This window comes from Microcaecilia unicolor, chromosome 7 (genome assembly GCF_901765095.1).
Source record: "Microcaecilia unicolor chromosome 7, aMicUni1.1, whole genome shotgun sequence".
NCBI lineage: Eukaryota > Metazoa > Chordata > Amphibia > Gymnophiona > Siphonopidae > Microcaecilia > Microcaecilia unicolor.
The window spans coordinates 1,954,858-1,973,418 of NC_044037.1; the positions used below are offsets into that span (position 1 = coordinate 1,954,858).

The window sequence follows — 18,561 nt, forward strand, 5'->3', positions numbered from 1 at the left end:
TTAAGTGATAAGAGTTGAATCCAAGAGAATCCCCAATGCTTTTGAAGTACAATTGAAGCAGTTTTGTTTTATCCTTATTAATTTTAAGACTCTGTTGCTGGTCAGTCAGTTTGCACAGGGTGATGTCTAGATAATCATCAACTGAGACCAAAAGAAACACATCAGCATATGAATAAAACACAACGTCCAAATACGCAAGGCCTCGAATGAATGAACTGTATATATAAACATTAAATATGGGTGAAAGTGGAGAACCTCTAGGGGACTCCACATGGTGAAATCCAGCTCTTTAAAAACAAGCCTCTATTCAGCAAAAATTCACTAAATCACTTTAAAACATGTCCTGAAATTCCTAAGCTGTTTAGTTTATACAGTTAAAATATGGTAATTAACTGTATCTAATGGTGCTGTTAAATGAAAATGCAATAATATCATAGCCCTTCCTTTTGCTATTGACTTCCTGGCATGTGATACAAGTGAAAGCATCTGAATCTGACTAGTAAAGGATTCAAACAATCATAATGTCCCAAAAAACCCGCTAGTAAATTCTGCTGCAATAACCTTTGATAATTTTGCTGCAGTAGGTCTAAAATTTGAAGATTAGCTCAAATCTGAATTTATTTAGGAATTGGAGTCAATATAATGCCCCCTAAGGTCATTGGAAAGTGACCTGTCTTTAATAAAACATTAAAAAAAAAAAAAGGTCAGCCAATTTAGAAATTGAGATGGAGGATCTGACATGAAACACGATGGACAATTATCTACTAATGATGATTTAATTTTCCCTGAAGAAGTGCATAGCCTAACCGCTGGTACTGCTATAGCTGTCTGATTATCAGAACTGGTAAATTCAGTTAAACCCTTTTTATGAGGAGTGATGGATGCCCTAATTTAGCAATTTTATCTGAAAAGTACTCAGCTGAAGGGTAAAGATGATGATTATCACAAGCATTTCAAGATATACAAGTCAAAATCTTAAATAAGCTGAAAAGTGTTTTACTTTGATTTTGTTTCACCTCACCAATGTAATTACTATAGTATCTTTTTAGCTTTCCAAATAGTTATTTATATTGCTTTAGGGACTCTTCCCATTGAAGGTTCTTACTAGCAGCAGGCATCTATCTGTTTGTCTCCAATAACCTTCTAAATAGTGACAAATACCCTTTGAGAAGTGTACAGAGAAGCACGATTTCTCTTATAATTATTGCACAAAGGCTTTGGCCATAGCTGTAACCACTTTCTCCCCAATTATTTAATAAATTTGAGAGGATTTGATTTGGGCCTCTTTTCCTTTTATAGCAGCAAATATGGTTCTCTTTCCTTATTCTTGCATTTCCTTCATTCTTTATTGCCCTTTTCTGTGACTGATCCTCTTTTCTTCCTCACCTTCTTCTGCTTAGCTCATGTTCTGCCCCTATTCTTCTTCTTCTTTTTCCTTTCCTTTATTCCCCTTTCGTACTACTGCCTCTGCCTTCCTTTGCTTTCCATCCTTTTTCTCTTCTGTAAAGCTTACATCTTCTTTTTTTCTCCCTATGTCAAGGTTTCCACATCAGCAAATGCCACAGGCTTCCATGATAACTGGAATGAACCATATGACAGCACAGGGGGTCCCATCTGGAATTCGACCTAATCAGATGTTACCAGAGCAGCAGCAGCAGTTCCTCAGGCATCAGATGCTGAGGGTAAGTGAAAAGGGATTATGACTTGGGCAGCAGATACAGGGGACAAGTTGACAAGGGCAGATCAGGCTAAAGAGTAGTGGAATGGATAGCGCTAATAGTATCGGATATAATGATGCTGAGGTGTTAGTAGATTGAGGAGAACAAGTACTTGAAGCAGCAGTGTTGAAGGTGGAGTATGAGAGTAACTATTATATTTGGGCACCAGAGGCTGTGGGGAACCTGGGACTACAGGAGAAACAGCTGCTGAGGGAAAGTAGTAGGCTAGAATGAGAGACAGTACACACTGAGGTTTGTGAAAAGAACAACAGATAGTGAGGTCTTTTGTAGGACAAGCAGTTGTGTAATAGGCCAAACCGACAAGCTAGACAGTTACCAATCACCTGAACAAATGGTATATACCCCAGAGTAGTGAAAGAACTGAACAATGAATTTGCATATCAAATGTTTAGTGATCTGTAACCTCTCATTAAAATCAACTACGGTACCTGAAGATTGGAGGGTGGATGATCTGGGAAAGAACAGGCAGGTGAGTCTGATGTCAGTGCCAGGCAAAATGATTAGAAACTATTATAAAGAACAAAATTACTGAATATATAGACAGACATAGTTTAATGGGACAAAGTCAACATGGATTCAGGCAAGGGAAGTCTTGCCTCACCAGTTTGCTGCATTTTTTCAGGTCGGGAATAAACATGTGGATAAAGGTGAGGCAATTGATATAATGCATCTAGATTTTCAGAAAGCTTTGGACTCCTAAGGATAGGAGGCAATGTGTATTGGGAACTGGCTAAAACATAGAAAACAGTGAGTAGGGTGAAATGGCCGGCTCTATCAGAGAAGGAAGATGAATGACGGAGTGCTCCAGGGCTCTGTACTGGAACTAGTGCTTTCAACATGTTTATAAATGATCTGGAATTGGAAACAATGAGTGGAGGTGAGTGACACACAACTTTTCAAAGTTGTTAAATCATATGTGAGAAATTTCAAAAGTATTATGGGAGACTGGAAGACGGGGCAGAGAAATGGCTGATGAAGAACATCTCAGATTATAGCTACGTGATGTTAAGGTTCCACATTACGAGTCGCCACCCAGGAAAAAGATCAAGGTGTCATTGTGGATTGAAATCTTCTTCTCAGTGTACGATGGCAGCCAAAAAAGCAAACAATGTTAGGAATTGTTAGAAAAGGAATCAAGAATAAACCAAGGAATATCATAATGCCTGGGTAGGGCTGCACATCTCCAAAATGTCTAGCAAATTAGAAGAGGTGGCCTTAGGTTCTAACTTAGATTGTGATCCCTCCAGGGCCTGAAAAAGACCTACTCTGCCTGAACATATAGCGCTTCGATTGCAATATATAAGAAATGAAGCAATCGTGTCCTTACAGAGAAGGATCAGCAGAATGATTAAGGGCATAGAATGAGTCATATGAAGAAAGGCTAGGAGTGGAGGAGTGGCCTAGTGGTTAGGGTGGTGGACTTTGGTCCTGGGGAACTGAGGAAGTGAGTTCAATTCCCAGCACAGGCAGCTCCTTGTGACTCTGGGCAAGTCACTTAACCCTCCATTGCCCGCCACATTGAGCCTGCAATGAGTGGGAAAGCGTGGGGTACAAATGTAAAAAAAAATAAAATAAAGAGGTCAGGGCTCTTTCAGCTTGGAGAACAGGTGGTTGAGGAGTGGATATGATTGAGCTGTAGAAAATACTGAGTGGAGTGGAACAGATGAACACAAATCAATTGTTTACTTTTTCAAAACGTATGGGGGGATGCTATGAAATTGCTAAGCAGTGCATTTAGAACAAATTGGAGAAAATATTTTCCCACTCAACAGTTAGGGGGCCTTTTACAAAGGTGCACTACTGGGTTTAGCGTGTGTTTATTTTTAGTACACGCCTTTGTAAAAGGACTTGTTACTGGAGGATAGTAAATGCAGTTAGCATAGCTGGATTAAAAAAAAAAAGATGGAGACAAATTCCTGGAAGAAAAATGTATAAACCGTTAAGTTAGAGCTGGGGAAAGCCATTGCTCATCCCTGAGGGTAAGTAGCATGAATCTTCTAGTTTTTGGCCACTGTTGAAAACAGGAGCCTGGACTAGATAGGCATCTGGCCCAGTATGGCGGAGGGTCTTTCACCTTCTCTGTGTCCAGATGCTGGATGTTTAAGCACATTCTGTTCCCGTGAAGATGTCTGCTGCTAAATTCCTCTTTTCTTTTTCTTTTTTTTACAGCAGCAGACACCAGCACAGCAGCAGCAGACACCAGCACAACAGCAAGTAACAGCAGTTCCTCAGCCGCAGGCCCAGGGTCAGCCTCCAGGGCTAAGCATGCAGGCTCTTCCCCCACAGCAGCCATTGGTAAGCATCTCTATGCATGTCTGCCTTCCTTAAAAAGTGGCTAGTATTAATCTCGGTGCATTTACATTTCTGCCTTGTCCTCTGCAGTTTCAGCGTCAGGGTTTGCAGCAGACACAACAGCAGCAGCAAACAGCAGCCCTTGTTCGACAATTACAGCAGCAACTTTCTAGTGAGTATTTTCTCCCTCCAGCAAACTGCTTTCTCTTTTATTCTTCTCCCTCTTCTGTATTCAGCTTGCCTCTTTCTTTGCTGTCCCTGTAATGCCTCTTGGGGAATGCAGTATACCAGTAAATAGAACAAATAGTAACATCACTTTTGGTGTTGGGCATTCATCCACTGTCTTGAGTTGAGAAGGAGCTGCTGGTGTGTCTGTTTAAAATTCAGATGTAAAAAGAAATCCGCTGGCAGGCGGAGAACTCAAAATGCCCCACGGTAAATATAACAGTGCAAAGACAGTGGGAGAACAACCAAGGATACCAAAGACAGGAAGATGTTCCTTAATAAAAGAGTTTATTTGGAGTCTTCATCCTCCAAATAAACTCTTTTATTAAGGAACATCTTCCTGTCTTTGGTATCCTTGGTCGTTCTCCCACTAAAATTCAGATGTAGTCAGTTACAAAATCTCTATAATCAGAAGCAAAAACCAAAAGTATTGTTCACAAAAGGTTCCTGATTCAGTTCACAGGATGGGGTCGAGGATTGTACAAAGGCAATATTCACAGCACCAAGCATGGGAGAAATTGTCATTGGATTTATTGATTTTTATATACCACATTTATACCTTGGAGTTAAAGTAGTTTACAAAGATAATTATTAATACAAATCCAGTAGACATACAGAGCTGTAAAGTGATGCCTAAGTCATCAGTTTAAGGCTTTGTGGTTGTCAGGTTCCAAAGAGGGTCAATCTGCATATCCTTGGGCCCAACTAAAAGATATGCCTGTTTGTGAGGGGGACAGAATGTATGAAATAAGGGTTAAATCCTCATCTAGTTCAAATGAAGACACATAGCACCAGATCCCACCTGACTGACCTGAAGAGAGAACTGCTGAGTCAAAGACAAATATCCTATATAATAAAACTCACCCTCAACGTTCTGAAGACACTGACGTTAGTGAAGCCAAGCCACTGACATCACTTCCTTCAAGACAGGTTCGAAGGGTTCGTGGTGGTGAAGCCACCGAAATCGCCAAGTCTCCGGGCCCCGCCCTCGCGTCAAACATGATGATATCAAGGGCGGAGCAATGGCGTTACACACTGAGGACAGAGCAATGGCGTACGGTGCATTCAGGAGGTGCGGAGCAATGGTGTCAGAACGACGAAGGGGTCGGTAGGGAGGGAGAAGGTGGGGTGTTGGGGAGGAAATCCTTGCTAGCGCCCGTTTCATTTGCTCCAGAAACGGGCCTCTTTTACTAGTATCTCTATAAAGCACAAACAAAATGGAAGGGCTAGTGACCTAAATATTTGGTTTTTGTACAAGGCAATAAAACACAGAAAATAGTAATGAATAGATATAAAGGATTGTAGGGAGGACAAAGAAAGGTCCCGTCATAAACTCCCTACAAGTCCTCAGTAGTAAATATATCAACAGCAGGTACTGTCAAGTCCTTCACCTTACAATCTGCTTCCTATCAATTTAGCTTGAACATATTCAGCAGTTGATGATAAGTGTTTGGTCTTGACTAATGGTCAGTACCTGCAGCCAATGCCACCAGTTCAAACAGCCCTTTCCTTAGCGTCCACACCAGACCTCCTATCACTAATGAACTTCCCCTCGGGAAACTTGGAATGCAGTTAGATTCAACACTTAATCTGATTCTCCAAATCCAAGCCACCTTCAAGAGCTGCTTCTACTATTTGCAACTGCTATGCTGCCTCTCTCTTTATATCGAGAAGGTAAATTTTATCTCAGTTGTGCATGTGATGATAACATCAAGATTGGATTACTGCAATGCACTATACAAGGGTCTGACTACAAAGGGCCTGCACCAGCTCCAGTTGATTCAGAATGCAGAAGCAAGACTCATAGAAGGTTGCAAGCGACGTGACCACATCACACCATTTTTGCAAAAACTTCATTGACTACCAGTACAATACAGGGCTAAATTTAAAACTCTGTCTGATCTTCAAGGCCCTGAAAGGAAATGGCCCTGAGTACCTGAAAAATAGGATGGTCCTCCACACACCGCCAAGGACACTGAGGTCCTCCCAAGGACTTTCACTAACCACACCCCCTCTAAAAGACATTACACGATGTGATACCCGCAAGCGAGCCTTCTCCAAATTAACCCCCACACTCTGGATTGCATTGCCTGAAAGGCTGTGCTTAACACAAGACTATCTCTACTTCAGGAAGCAGGTGAAAGCTTGGCTCTTCAACCAAGCCTTTAATGGAAGAAGTAACTAACTTAGTCTCACTCACACACACATGGAGTGACACGGGCTGCATATACTGCAGCAGGACATGTTTATCCACTCCTACCCTATCTGAGATAATATTTAACCATCTCTCTGACCTCATGTGCAACTTTCTTTAAATTAGTCATTTTACTTATAATAACTTCTCTTACTCTCTTACCTATTTATACGTTAACCATCTCTCTGACCTTATGTGCAGTATTCTAACTCTTCGTACTCTCTTACCTATCTGTATGTTCCATCTTTGCTTTACCCTTCACTATCAATTACAATATTCGATTACGTATTGTGCTGACATTGTAAGTAGTATACTATGCCATACTTTGCATTATTTGAATATTTTTACTTCTGTAATTGTCTATTCCTTATGTTTGATTTATTCTTACTATACAGCACCTTGAGTGAATTCCTTCAAAAAGGCGGTAAATAAATCCTAATAAAAATAAATATTTATTTTACAAGGCTTAATTTACCACTTTATGCCAAAATATGGCTTCAGAGCGGTTTACAATAAAACAATGATATTTTGCTGGAAAAGGCGAAGTGAAGCTAAGAGCGAGCAGGGTAGGCTAGAGAGAAGAGGTAAGTTTTCAGAGAGGACTTGATTTTGGTGTGGGAGGATTCTGAGAGATGGTGGGTGGTTAGGGCATTCCATAGTCTGGGACCAACATAACTGAGAGCTGATGCATGTGTGGATTCAAGTCTGATAACAGAGGGAGGGGGAAGTTGAAGCAGACCAGCTTTTGTGGAATGAAGTGAGCAAACAGGTGTGTAGGGCGGTGGCGTACCGGGAGGGGGCGGTGGGGGTGGTCCGCCCCGGGTGCACGCCGCTGGGGGGGTGCCGCGCGCCTGTCGGCTCTTTGTTTTCATGCTCCCTCTGCCCCAGAACAGGTTACTTCCTGTTCTGGGGCAGAGGGAGCATGGAAACGAGCCGACAGGCGCGCGGCACCCCCCTCCAGCGGCGTGCACCCGGGGGGGGGGGTTCTTTCGCCAGGGGGTCGCGCTGCACCCAGGGAGTTATTTTTCCGGGGGGGGGGGGGCGCTGCACCAGCGATCCGCCCCGGGTGTCAGCGCCCCTAGGAATGCCACTGGTGTAGGGGAAGAGGAGATGTTTTCTTTGAGGTTGCAAAGTGCCCGCTCTAATTTCCCAGCCTCATAATGTCAGATATATTTTACAGCTGGGACATCAACTATTTTTCTATTCTGAGCTATTCAGCAGTATTGTAAAGGAGTACAGTAATAGAGCAGCCTGCTAAAAACCAGGGCAGAGAACCAAAGAATGCTTGTTCATGCCCACTTCGGCTCTTTAACACCTCAGTATTTCTCAGCTGAAGCCAGCTACCTTGAAAAAAAAGCACAGATATATTTTCAGTCGATCAATTTGACTGTATCTTAAGATAGGCAATGCAGGACAATCCAGCTGTCCCTCATAGTCATCACATCGGCTTCCTCTCTCTGACTGAACTATTTCCCCTGCTTTCCACTGCTAGGGTTAATCCCAGATATTTAATACTGGACTGTTTCTGGTGACCGGCATTGAATATCCGGTTTCATTTTTGACCATGGCAGCTTAACCAGTTAAGTGCTTAGCGGTTAAAGATAGGCCTGCTACTTATATGACCTGTTTTAACTACTAAACATAGCCAGTTTGGCATTCAATAGCTGCACCTAACTAGCTGTGTCGCACAATATACCTGGTTATCTCCCGCTGAATAAACATGGTTAGGTGCTAAAATGCTATTTAACCAGCCAGGAGCTGTTCCTAGCTAGTTGAATAGTTTTGAATATCAAGTCCTATATGGCTAAAGCTCAGGTTCTGTTGTTATCTAGCCACCTTCTGCCCAATTTGATCATGTCACCCCGCACCCTTCTGCCATTCCTGATTCACAAAGTCATCCGCTCCGGATCACCACCCCATTTGTTGCAATATTTAACCCATGTTTTCCATCCAGGATCCTACATTCATTGCAGTCTAACATGCTGCAGGTTCCCTTGCTCTGTCAAATATGCCATCATTCTGTTGGCTCTAAAGCTTTCTTTGTCACTGCCCCTTCCCTTTGGGATGCTCTACCCTCCCACTGATTTCTGGTCTGCTCTTAAAACCCACCTCTTCAGTGATGCCTATATTCTGAAACTCTCTCGTTTAAGCGTCCTCTTTCTTTCTGGCCTGTTGCTCGCTTTAGAATCGGCCAGGGCATTCAATATGCTGAATAGTACACTATAATAGTGTGGTGTGGGATTGCACGTATCGGCACTGTGCCTCGCTTGGCCCTGTCCTTCTGTGTCCTGTGCTTATTGGAGTTCCTGCTTCTTCTCTCCTCTAATCTCTCTCTCTCTCCTTCGTTCTCTGTATGTATGTAACTTACCTATTGTTATTTACATTGCGTAATATGGTCAGAAGGCCTGTGCCCTGGGCAGTATCAACACTTTATTAAACTTGAAACTTATTTTCTTACTTTTTTACTCAGTTTTTTTTTTTAAAGAATTACCATGTAACTTCATGGAGTATCCCCTAGTCTTTGTACTTTTTGGAAGAGTACACAATCGATTTAGGTTTACCCGTTCTACTCCACTTAGTATTTTGTAGACCTTAATCCTATCCTCCCTCATCCATCTCTCCTCCATGCTAAAGAGCCGTAATCTCTTAAGCCTTTCCTTGTGTGAGAGGCATTCTGTTCCCTTGATCATTTTGGTCACCCTTATTTGAACCTTTTCTAATTCCACCCAATCTGTTTTTAGATATGGTGACCAAAATTGTGCACAATACGCAAAGTGATGGGTGGGATATAAGCATTGGTAAACTTGACATTTTAATATTCTTTGTCTTATTTTCTGTCCCTTTCCTAATAATTCCAACATTCTCTTTGGACTTTTGGTTGCTGCCACACACTGAGCAGAAGATGTCAATATATTATCCACGATGACACCTAGATCTTTTTCTTGGGTGCTGACTCCTAAGGTGGATCTTAGCATCAAGTAACTATGATTTGGATTATTCTTCCCAATGTGCATCACTTTGCATCTGCCATTTGATACCCAGTGTTCCAATTTTCTAAGGTCTTCCTGCAATTTCTTACAGTTTTTGTGCGTTTAACAACTTCAGATAGTTTTGTGTCATCTGCAGATTTAATAAACTCGCTTGAAATTGCCATTTCTAGATTATTTATCAATATGTTAAATAGCACCTGTCCAAGTACAGTGTTACGTTCCTCACCTGGTTCCAGGCCTGCGCGGCCGATTCGCCGGCGAGGCACGGTCCGGCAGAGATAGCCGGCTATTTTGGATGTGGTTTCTCCAGGATGAGTCTGTTTCCTATTTCTGGGAGTCGGCATCTTGGTTGGATCAAGGACAGCAGCCATCTTGGCTAGCTCAGGAGGGGGCAGCCATCTTGTATACAAGAACAGGAAGGAAGCCCATATTTGGGCGTTGTGCTACTCTGCTGATGGGGGCAGCCATCTTGGAGCAGCTGTACATGTTTGAGACTGATTGCCACCCTATTTAAAGCCCTGCCTCCAGTCCTTCGTTGCTTCGGCCTCAATTGTGTTTGAGGTCCACGCCGGTGCTCCTTATCTTCAGTTCCAGTGTTCCAGACCTCGGCTTGTTTCCCGGACATCGCTTGTTTTGCTGCCTGCCTAGATGTGGACTGTTTTTGACTACTCTTTGCCCTACGGATTTTTCTGGCTTTTGGACTGTGTCTGTTTGCCTGCCTGTCTGGTCAGTGGTCGTGCAACCCCGCCGGTTCCAGAAGTCCAGGTGGCCACCTGCAGCTGGGAGCTCAACTCCTGGTGAACGGTGGTCGCTTCCCAGGTGAAGCTAGGGGTTGTCTGGCTGTCTGACCGAGTGTGGTGTCACTCCATCTCTGCCGTGCTCAGTCGGGGCACAGGGGGCTACTACCAGGTCATAACATACAGGTCCCTGAGGCATGCAAATATTCATCCTACTCCATTTAGAGACATTGCCTATTGAATAGCGAATCCATTATGTTTCTTTTTTTAAATTTCAGATTTGCTAACAATAATGCACCTGTAACTATTGCCTAGAGTTTGCCTATGTTTGATCAGCAGCACAAAATGTACTGGATGTTTCCTCTTCTCATCTAGTGAAACTGGTTGAATATGGGCCTTCCATATTTTATATTGTTGACCCAAAATTATGGACAAGGCTATCTGCCAACATGAGATCCATTAAAAATTTGAGACTTTGAAAAAGTATCTAAAAACATTTTTATTGCAGCAAGCTTATGATGGTAATTAAGTTTCTTTTTAACAAAAGGATATTGACAGCAATATTAAGAAATGTTTAATTATGGGTTGCAATTGTTTGCATTGTGTATGTTTTTTGTACCCAGATAGATTGGGTTATAAATGTTAATAAATAATTAAAATGATCAATGGCTGTATACCTCCTGTAACACAGGTTCACTATGAATCTATGCAAAATTGTGCCTTCTTTTGGCCTGCCTTCTCTTCTCCCTCTGGAATGGTCTCCCCTCTGTGCTCCTTCCCTGAAGACCCACCTATTTGAAAAAGCTTTTGGTGTACACCTGAATGCTGATAGTTAGTTGAGGGTTCACTAATCTCAGCATCCTTTTTTTTTCTCTTTCTTCTGTTTCTGTACTTTCCTATTGCAACTGTCGCTATGTTTAGAAGTGTTAGTAAGTTCTGCGTTGTGCAGCTCCTGCTGATGTGATTTTAGGAAAGCTTTGGCTCACCCTGCAGAAAGAACTAATGTGTCTGGATTTCAGGGAGGTAACCCAACCTTCTCATTATTTTTGACTCGCCTAAACGAGTAAATAGAAAACTCTGTCACACAGATAAAGTACTTGGAACTAGTGGTCACTTTCTACCAGGGCACCGACCTGGAACTAAACAGCAGCTGGACTGGGAACCTCCCCAACCACTGGCCACAACCTTCTTTAGAAAAGCTTTTCAAGAAAATTACTGCTGCTTGGAGCTATTCCAAGTTTCACGCCTAAAGTTAATCAGGCATCGTTTTGCTCACTTCGGGCCCTTTTACTAAAGCTTAGCGTGTACTAAATGCTGCACCTCTCATTTTATGCCTATTGGCCAAATGGTACGTAGTTCACCCTGATGTCCATTACCACAGTCTAAGCTTTAGTAAAAGATCCCCTTTATGCCTAAATTTAAACAACTCCTAAGAAGCAAAGCTGCATTCTTTAGGCATGAAATATGTTTTTTCATAAAAGTGTAAAGCAAGTGCCTTTCGTTTGCTGCTGGTAAGATAGGATTACATTTTCACCTCTAGGTGGATTCTTGGCAGGAATGAGTCAATAGATTCCTTGTTTCCTAAGAGTGCAAACTCGTCTTTCTATAGAAGATTTTTCTTGGGGAAGAATAGTGACAGAAAAAAGGGGGAGGGGTGTGTGAACAGGCTTTGAATTCTCTGGGAGGCAGTACCCATGAGTCCTGACTGTTGGAAGGAAGGTTTCCTTTCTGTCTGCTCTCAGAACTGGTGGCATTGATGACTTGTCTGTCTTTTCACTGTCGGGTGTGATGTTCTGCTTGTTATTGTCACTGGGGCTTCCCTTCAGGCCATGCTGCTCTCAGGATCACTCTGCTAACCTTTGTACGTTTGTTTTATTTTTGCAGATACACAGCCGCAGCAGAACACAAATCCTTTTGGACGCTACTGAGTTAACACCCAGGCAGTGCATCATTTGGAAGACCTCGTGGTGCCTAACATGGAACAGACCCATATTGGGTTAGGGCTTTCTCCTCTCTGGCTTACTGCAGGAGGAGACCTATTCATGGATTCAGGCATCAGACTCTTAGAACAGCTCAAATACTCTTCTTGTGCAGAAGAGTGGTTTTTAATATTAGGTTTTTACCCCTATTTCTGAACCTTGTATGTGATTTTGTGATTTCTCCTTTGCTTCATCCAATAAGTTTTAGTATTTTTGTTATTCTGACGATTAAGCAGTGTAAGATTTTGTACTTTATTTATACTTGATACAACCATGTATGAAAATCTTCTCAGAGCAATACAGAGAGTCTACTTTGCAAAAAGAATATTTCACTTCATGTATTTACATTTCATGCAGAAATTCTGCAGGGTTTCACAAAATGTGTGAGTCTCTTCTTTCTGTGCCTTCCAGTGCTTGAAATTCTCTGTTCCAGCGGGCTTCTGTCAGTGCTGGGCACATGCTCTCCCTGCGAGTTCTCTGCTGTTGCCGGTCACATGCCCTTGCCTGCCTGGCTGTCGCTGGTTGCACTCGCCCGCCAAACTGTCACCGGTTGCGCTCGGCTGCCCGCCCAACCATCGCCGGTTGCGCTCGCCCGCCTGCCTGCCCACCCTTACTGGAAGCCTTACTGAAGATGCAACAATATTACAGCCATAATGTGTTAAGAAAAATGCTTCTGGTAGCTGAATCAGCAGTTATGTAAATACCAGGGATCTAGTCTAAAGAATGGTGTTTTGAGGCCCGTAATGAATTCTGCTTTTGTGGACATGTGTGAAGGGATATTGGATGAGTTTGAAAGACACAGATCAGTGTATGTAAGGATCTTTAAGACACATGCTGTTTCGCAGGAAAAATATTTTGGGCCTATAAAGTGATTGTACTAAGTTCAGAAACAAATAGCCATTATAACCCAGAAATAGGGAAAAGGACAGTGGATAAATATAATACAGCCTAACCAGGCAGTCCATGTATGGAATTACTGAGCTCTACCATTCCTATGTGCTTGTCCCATGCTTTCTTGAATTCAGATCCTGGCCTCAGCTTCACCACCTCCACTGAGAGGCTGTTCCAGGCATCTGCCACTCTTTCTATACAGAAATATTTTCTTAGATTGCTCCTGAGTTTAACCCCTTTTTACCTGCATCCAGTGATGCTTTTTTTTTTTCCAATTGTAAGAGGCCTGCCTTTGATCCATTTTTACCAGGGAAGTATTTCATTGTTTCTGTCGTATCTCCACTCATTTGCTTTTCTTCCAAAGCATACATAGTTAGATCTTTGTTCCATAATGATATATGATGAAGACCACTGACCATTTAAGTAGCCTCCCTCCTTCCTGTTTATTTCCTATTAAAGGTGTAGTTTCCTAGCTCAGATCTCAGACTTGCAGAGGCACTATTGTCTCCTTTTCTCGGCTCTCCTTTCCTCTTTCTATATATAGAAACATTGTCTTGGTTTGTGCTGTTGCCTTTTCTACCCGTTAGCCATCTTAAGAACACCTAATGTGATCGCCCCAAGATTCTACTCTTCTTTCGTATGCAGATGCGCTTCACCCCCTATACTGTACCTTGTCCATGAGTTTTTGCAGCCCAAATGCACGACCCAGCGTTTTTTTTTCTTTTAGGATTAATTCTGTAACATTCTAGCTAAGAGGTTCTCAACCTTGTCCTCAAGACACACCCAGTTAGTCAAGTTTTCAGGATATGTACAATGAATATGTATGAGAGAAATTTGCATTCACCATCTCCGTGCTATGTGACTCTATTTCATGCATATTCATTGTGGGTATCCTGAAAACCTGACTGGCTAGGTGTGTCTTGAGAACTGAGTTGAAAACCCCTGCGCTAGGTCATTCTTCAAGCTTTGCTAGATTCATCACTTTGAAAGGTGTAGATAGCATGAGTAAGAATCTAGCAGCAATCTACCCTGTTGCAGATTTTGGTATCTGCACAGAGGCAAACCTAGGACTGATTCCTGTGGCCTTCCATTTACCACTGTCTGTTACTTCATACTCAGCATGTTTCTGATCCAGGCAGTCACTTTAAGACTCCTATCAAGGTGAGAATCATGCTGCCTGCTCTATAGTGTAGGCCAAGGGGTCCTATGTCAAAAACTGTGCTTGCCGAAAATGCAAGCCGAGTCCAGATCACCGCTTGCCAGAGCGCAAGCTGAATCCAAAAGCAACATTTGCCAAAAGTGCAAGCCCAATCCAAAACACCACTTGCCAAATCGCAAGACGAATCCAGAAGTACCGCTTGCCAAAATTGCAAGCTAAATCCAAAAGTGTACCGCTTGCCGAAGCGCAAGCCATTTCCAGACCCCCAGAAGAGGCGTGCTCTCCTTTTCTGGTCTTCCTTGGTTTCTTTTTTTTTTCCCCCCAAGTTAACGCTTTATTAAAGCTTAGTCATACAAAATAGAAGTAACAATGCAACAATCGTCAAGAAAATTATGAAACATCCAATATTCGTCCATGAGCATTGAAGTAAGGATCGGCTCATACAAGCATAAACCCCCCCCCCTTCCTCCCTAACAACCCCCCCCCCCCCCCCCCAGCAAACCAACTACATAGTGGGTAGAGAAGAGTCATGATGAACAGTCCACTGTATATAAGTGTCCCAGATGCGAGAATAGGCCAATATTTGTCCGCTATGCAGAGCCATCAGTTTAGACATCAGATGAATATGATCTAGTTTCCTCAAAACAGTTCCAAATCCCGGTGAGGTAGGCTTCTTCCAGGCCGCAGCAAGTACCAATTTACATGCTACAAACACGTGTGAAACTAGCTGATGAGTTGACACCTTCACCCCTCATGGTCTGAAATGCAGGAGACAGTGTTCTAGCCTCAGAGGATATGTACTTTTGGTGAGAGAGAAGACAAATTTCAAAACATTAGTCCAGAATTCCTGAGCTTGAAGACATGACCACCAGATGTGGCCCATGTCTCCCACCTTGCCGCACTGATGCCAGCACAGCGGAGACTCCGCTGGAAATATAGCAGCCAAGCGCTTAGGAGTGTAATACCAGCCATATAAAATTTTGTACCCATTTTCCATCAGAGCACTAGATACAGATACTTTAAGAAGTGATTTCAATACTCATTCCCACTGTGAATATTCATAAGAAACTCCTAGAACAGACTCCCATTTAAGAAGGTAATGCATAACAGATTTAGCATGAGAGAAGGGCTCTATACAAATGGGAGATCCCTTCCCTACCTCCCCCTCCCCCCATCCGCTCTAGTTGGGATTCTACCAACCCCAACTCACTTTGCACTCTTCTAATAATGAAGTCCTGTACTTGATGATACTGAAAAACGTTAGAGGCCGGAAGCCCATACTCCTCTCATAGGTCAGAGAAAGAGAGCAATTCCCCCTTCCTCCCAGATCTGGCCCAACTCGCTCAAGCCTAGACGCTCCCACACCCGATAGCAAGGATCCAGTGATCCTGGAACAAACTGTGGAGCATAAATGATGCTCATATGTAAAAAATATACCCTGCCAGAAAAGACTTTCCCCCTAACTGCCTTCCAGATTAATAGGGGACCCTGGAGAAGTTGAGGAAACTTTCCAATCACTTCACGCAACAAACAGCCAGGGAGCCACGGGATGGCCTTCAACGGGTATGAGGGAAGCCAGCCCTGTTCCCAGGATTTCCATATCTTATCACCTCCCTGTATCCACTCTGCTAAGATACGAAGATGCGCAGCACGATAATATTAGAAGAAAGAAGGAACACCCATTCTTCCCTGGGCTCTCATTTGATACATCACTGCCCACCGCACTGTAAAGGGGGGGGGGGGGGTCCGCGTCGGGTGGAGCCAGCAAGCCTGCGGGGCTCCCAGGGTTCCAGGACAGAATGCTGCTGATACTGGGACTCAGGGCCAAAGTATTTTATTATCAAGCCAATTTCATACCAAAAATCATAATATATTCTTCAAAACAAAAGGTATAGCCCTCTTAATATAGTCTTCAAAAGAAAAAGGTACAGTCCTCATAAGATCTTCAAAAGAAAAAAAGGTACAGTCCAGGTCCCAAAATCCCTCAGCAAACGCTCAGCTCCTCAAGACCTCAGGTCTTCTATTAGGGCATTAGCTTTCCCTTCCCCCTCCTTCAGAAGGGTTTAGTAAGAGTTCAGCACACTTCCAATATAGCACAACAGTTCAGAACAAATCTTCATGGACAGTGTTTGCACATCAAACCAATACCACAAATCACCTTCCTTTCCACAGCACAGAGGGAACCCTGTAAGGAGCAGGGTTGGCAGCTTCTCCCACCTCTCAGCACCACGCCCGGTGTGGCCGCCTCCACTGCCTTCAACTGCTGGGCAGGGCAACTTTTGAATTCTCCCACTCCATGGTAGCTGGCTCCTCTCCCTTAGGCAGCTCTACTGGCAGGCTATTTCCTTCCTCCACATACTCCATGGAATCTCTCTCTTCATTCATCTCCCCTCTCGCCTGGTGACCGAGAGCCTCCAGGAAATCTGCTCTCCCCTTCTCACAGCTGGGGGGAATTATATACTGATGGCAAAGCCAGGGAAACTGAGCTTCATCCTTCCCTCTCCCTCTAGTGGGGAAGGGAGTAACAGGCTCACCTTGCCTCGAGCCATTGCTCCCCCTGCTGGGGTTCGGAATCCATTCCATCTTTTTAAGACTACTCTCTTCTCTCATTCTTGCAAGGACTTCTGGGACCCGTATTTCTGGGCTCATCTGCTTCACTGGGGAATCTCTGGGGCTTGATTTGTCACAGCACACGAGGTGGTCTCTTTTTCCAGGTGAAAGAGAAGATTCTACCTTGTAGGTCATGAAAGAACTTATCTGGTAGTGTTACAAGGAATAATTTATACTTGGGAATAGCTAGAGCACTCACTAATATTTATAAGTTTCAAGATATATATATTGGATAATTCTCCGCCAGTTGCCGATTAAAGCAACAAGATTCACAATTGCAATGAATTATATATATATCTCTCTGTTGAAATGCAGTATTCTGTACTGCAAGATTTAAAAGCATCCACTCAGGACACGAAAGACCATATATTTAGCTTCAAAAGGGTTTATTAAGTTACAATTTTAGCAATGTTGCAGCGAGAGATAAGAGTATTACAGAGAATCTGTGCTTAAGTAAGGTAAATATGAATTATTAGTTACAAGTCCTTGTTACAAAGCTGAGTGATGAGCACATGGTTACAGGAGAGAAGGGTAGAGCTGTAGGTCCCCAGAGCAGCAGATCCCAAGAAGAAGCAGGTCCCAAGAAGCGTGAGCTGGGTTTTTCTAGGCTTTTTATACAGTCTGTTTGCAGGGAAATATGAGTGCATGTCCTGTGTGCATTTGCTTCCTGGTTTGCACTGGATAATTTGCAAGGCATTATGGTTAATGTAGCCTGTTCACATGATCACATTATAAGTCTTTCCTTTCTGCATATGTCCTGGCGTCTTCATGTCTGATAGCTGATGGGAGGGGCAGATATAATATCTGAGGTAACTAGCAAATGGTTTGACAAGCAAATGCCTTGTTTATGGTTTTCCTCTGAAGTCTTTGTCTTCAATGGCTTCTCCAGACTTTCTGTCTGCAGTTGTGTTTAATTTCTGCAGAAGCCTTGATGAGCCTTCAAATATCCACCTAGTTATGTTTCTTGTTAGGTGGGAGGAGAAGGAAGCTATACCCCAGTACCTTTTGTCTCTGTTAAGTGTTTGTAATTGACTAGTCCTGCTATCAGAAGTTCCCAGGAAAAGGGAGGGGAAAGAGGGGCTTGACATGAAAGCCAGTTTCATGCTGCAGTTTCAATATGTTTTTAAAGCTGTACCAATACATTACTACTACTACTACTATTTGTATCTGATCCAACACAACATCATGCTACATATATTTCCATAATCCTGACAATTAAACTCATATCATGTTACAGTAGGATGATAAGAAGCGCCATAAATAGGTATAGTAATGTAGGCAGTAAAATCATCTTTATCGCATTGATATGCCCTAACCAAGAAATCATTAGCCCTTCCCAATGATCAAGCTCCAAAAATATCTCACAAATTTTACCTTGGAAATTAGCCTCATACAAATTTTTCAACTGATTGGTCAAATTGACACCTACATATCGAATATGTCCCAAGGCCCATCGAAAAGGGAACTTTGTCTCTAGCAAAAGTTTTTGACTGTTCGGGAAGGAGATCTTGAGCGCTTCTGATTTCTTCATGTTGACCTTAAATCCCGAGACTTGGCCATATTCATGCAGCAGGGAAGTCACTACTCGAAAGGTGTCACGGTCCCAGGCTTTAAACAACAGTCACAAATTCTAGAACAACGTGAGCCCTTGGCCTACTGTCGTCGAGCGGCAGCAGGAGGCAAAAACCCCCAAGCAGGACTGGACTAACAAGCTTGGCTTGGCTGGAACCGGATGCTGGGATGGA

The 18,561-nt window shown here is 43.0% G+C and overlaps 1 protein-coding gene across 1 annotated transcript in view; it reads left to right on the plus strand.

The window, feature by feature from the left end:
* The window catches only part of MED12 (mediator complex subunit 12), a 295,163-nt gene extending 282,691 nt beyond the window's left edge, over positions 1–12,472 (plus strand). The window contains 4 exon segments of the mRNA XM_030208869.1: positions 1,541–1,682; positions 3,909–4,034; positions 4,122–4,203; positions 12,062–12,472. Of these exon segments, the coding sequence (XP_030064729.1) occupies positions 1,541–1,682; positions 3,909–4,034; positions 4,122–4,203; positions 12,062–12,105 (394 nt within the window). The 3' untranslated portion in view covers positions 12,106–12,472.
* The last annotated feature ends 6,089 nt before the right edge of the window (positions 12,473–18,561 follow it).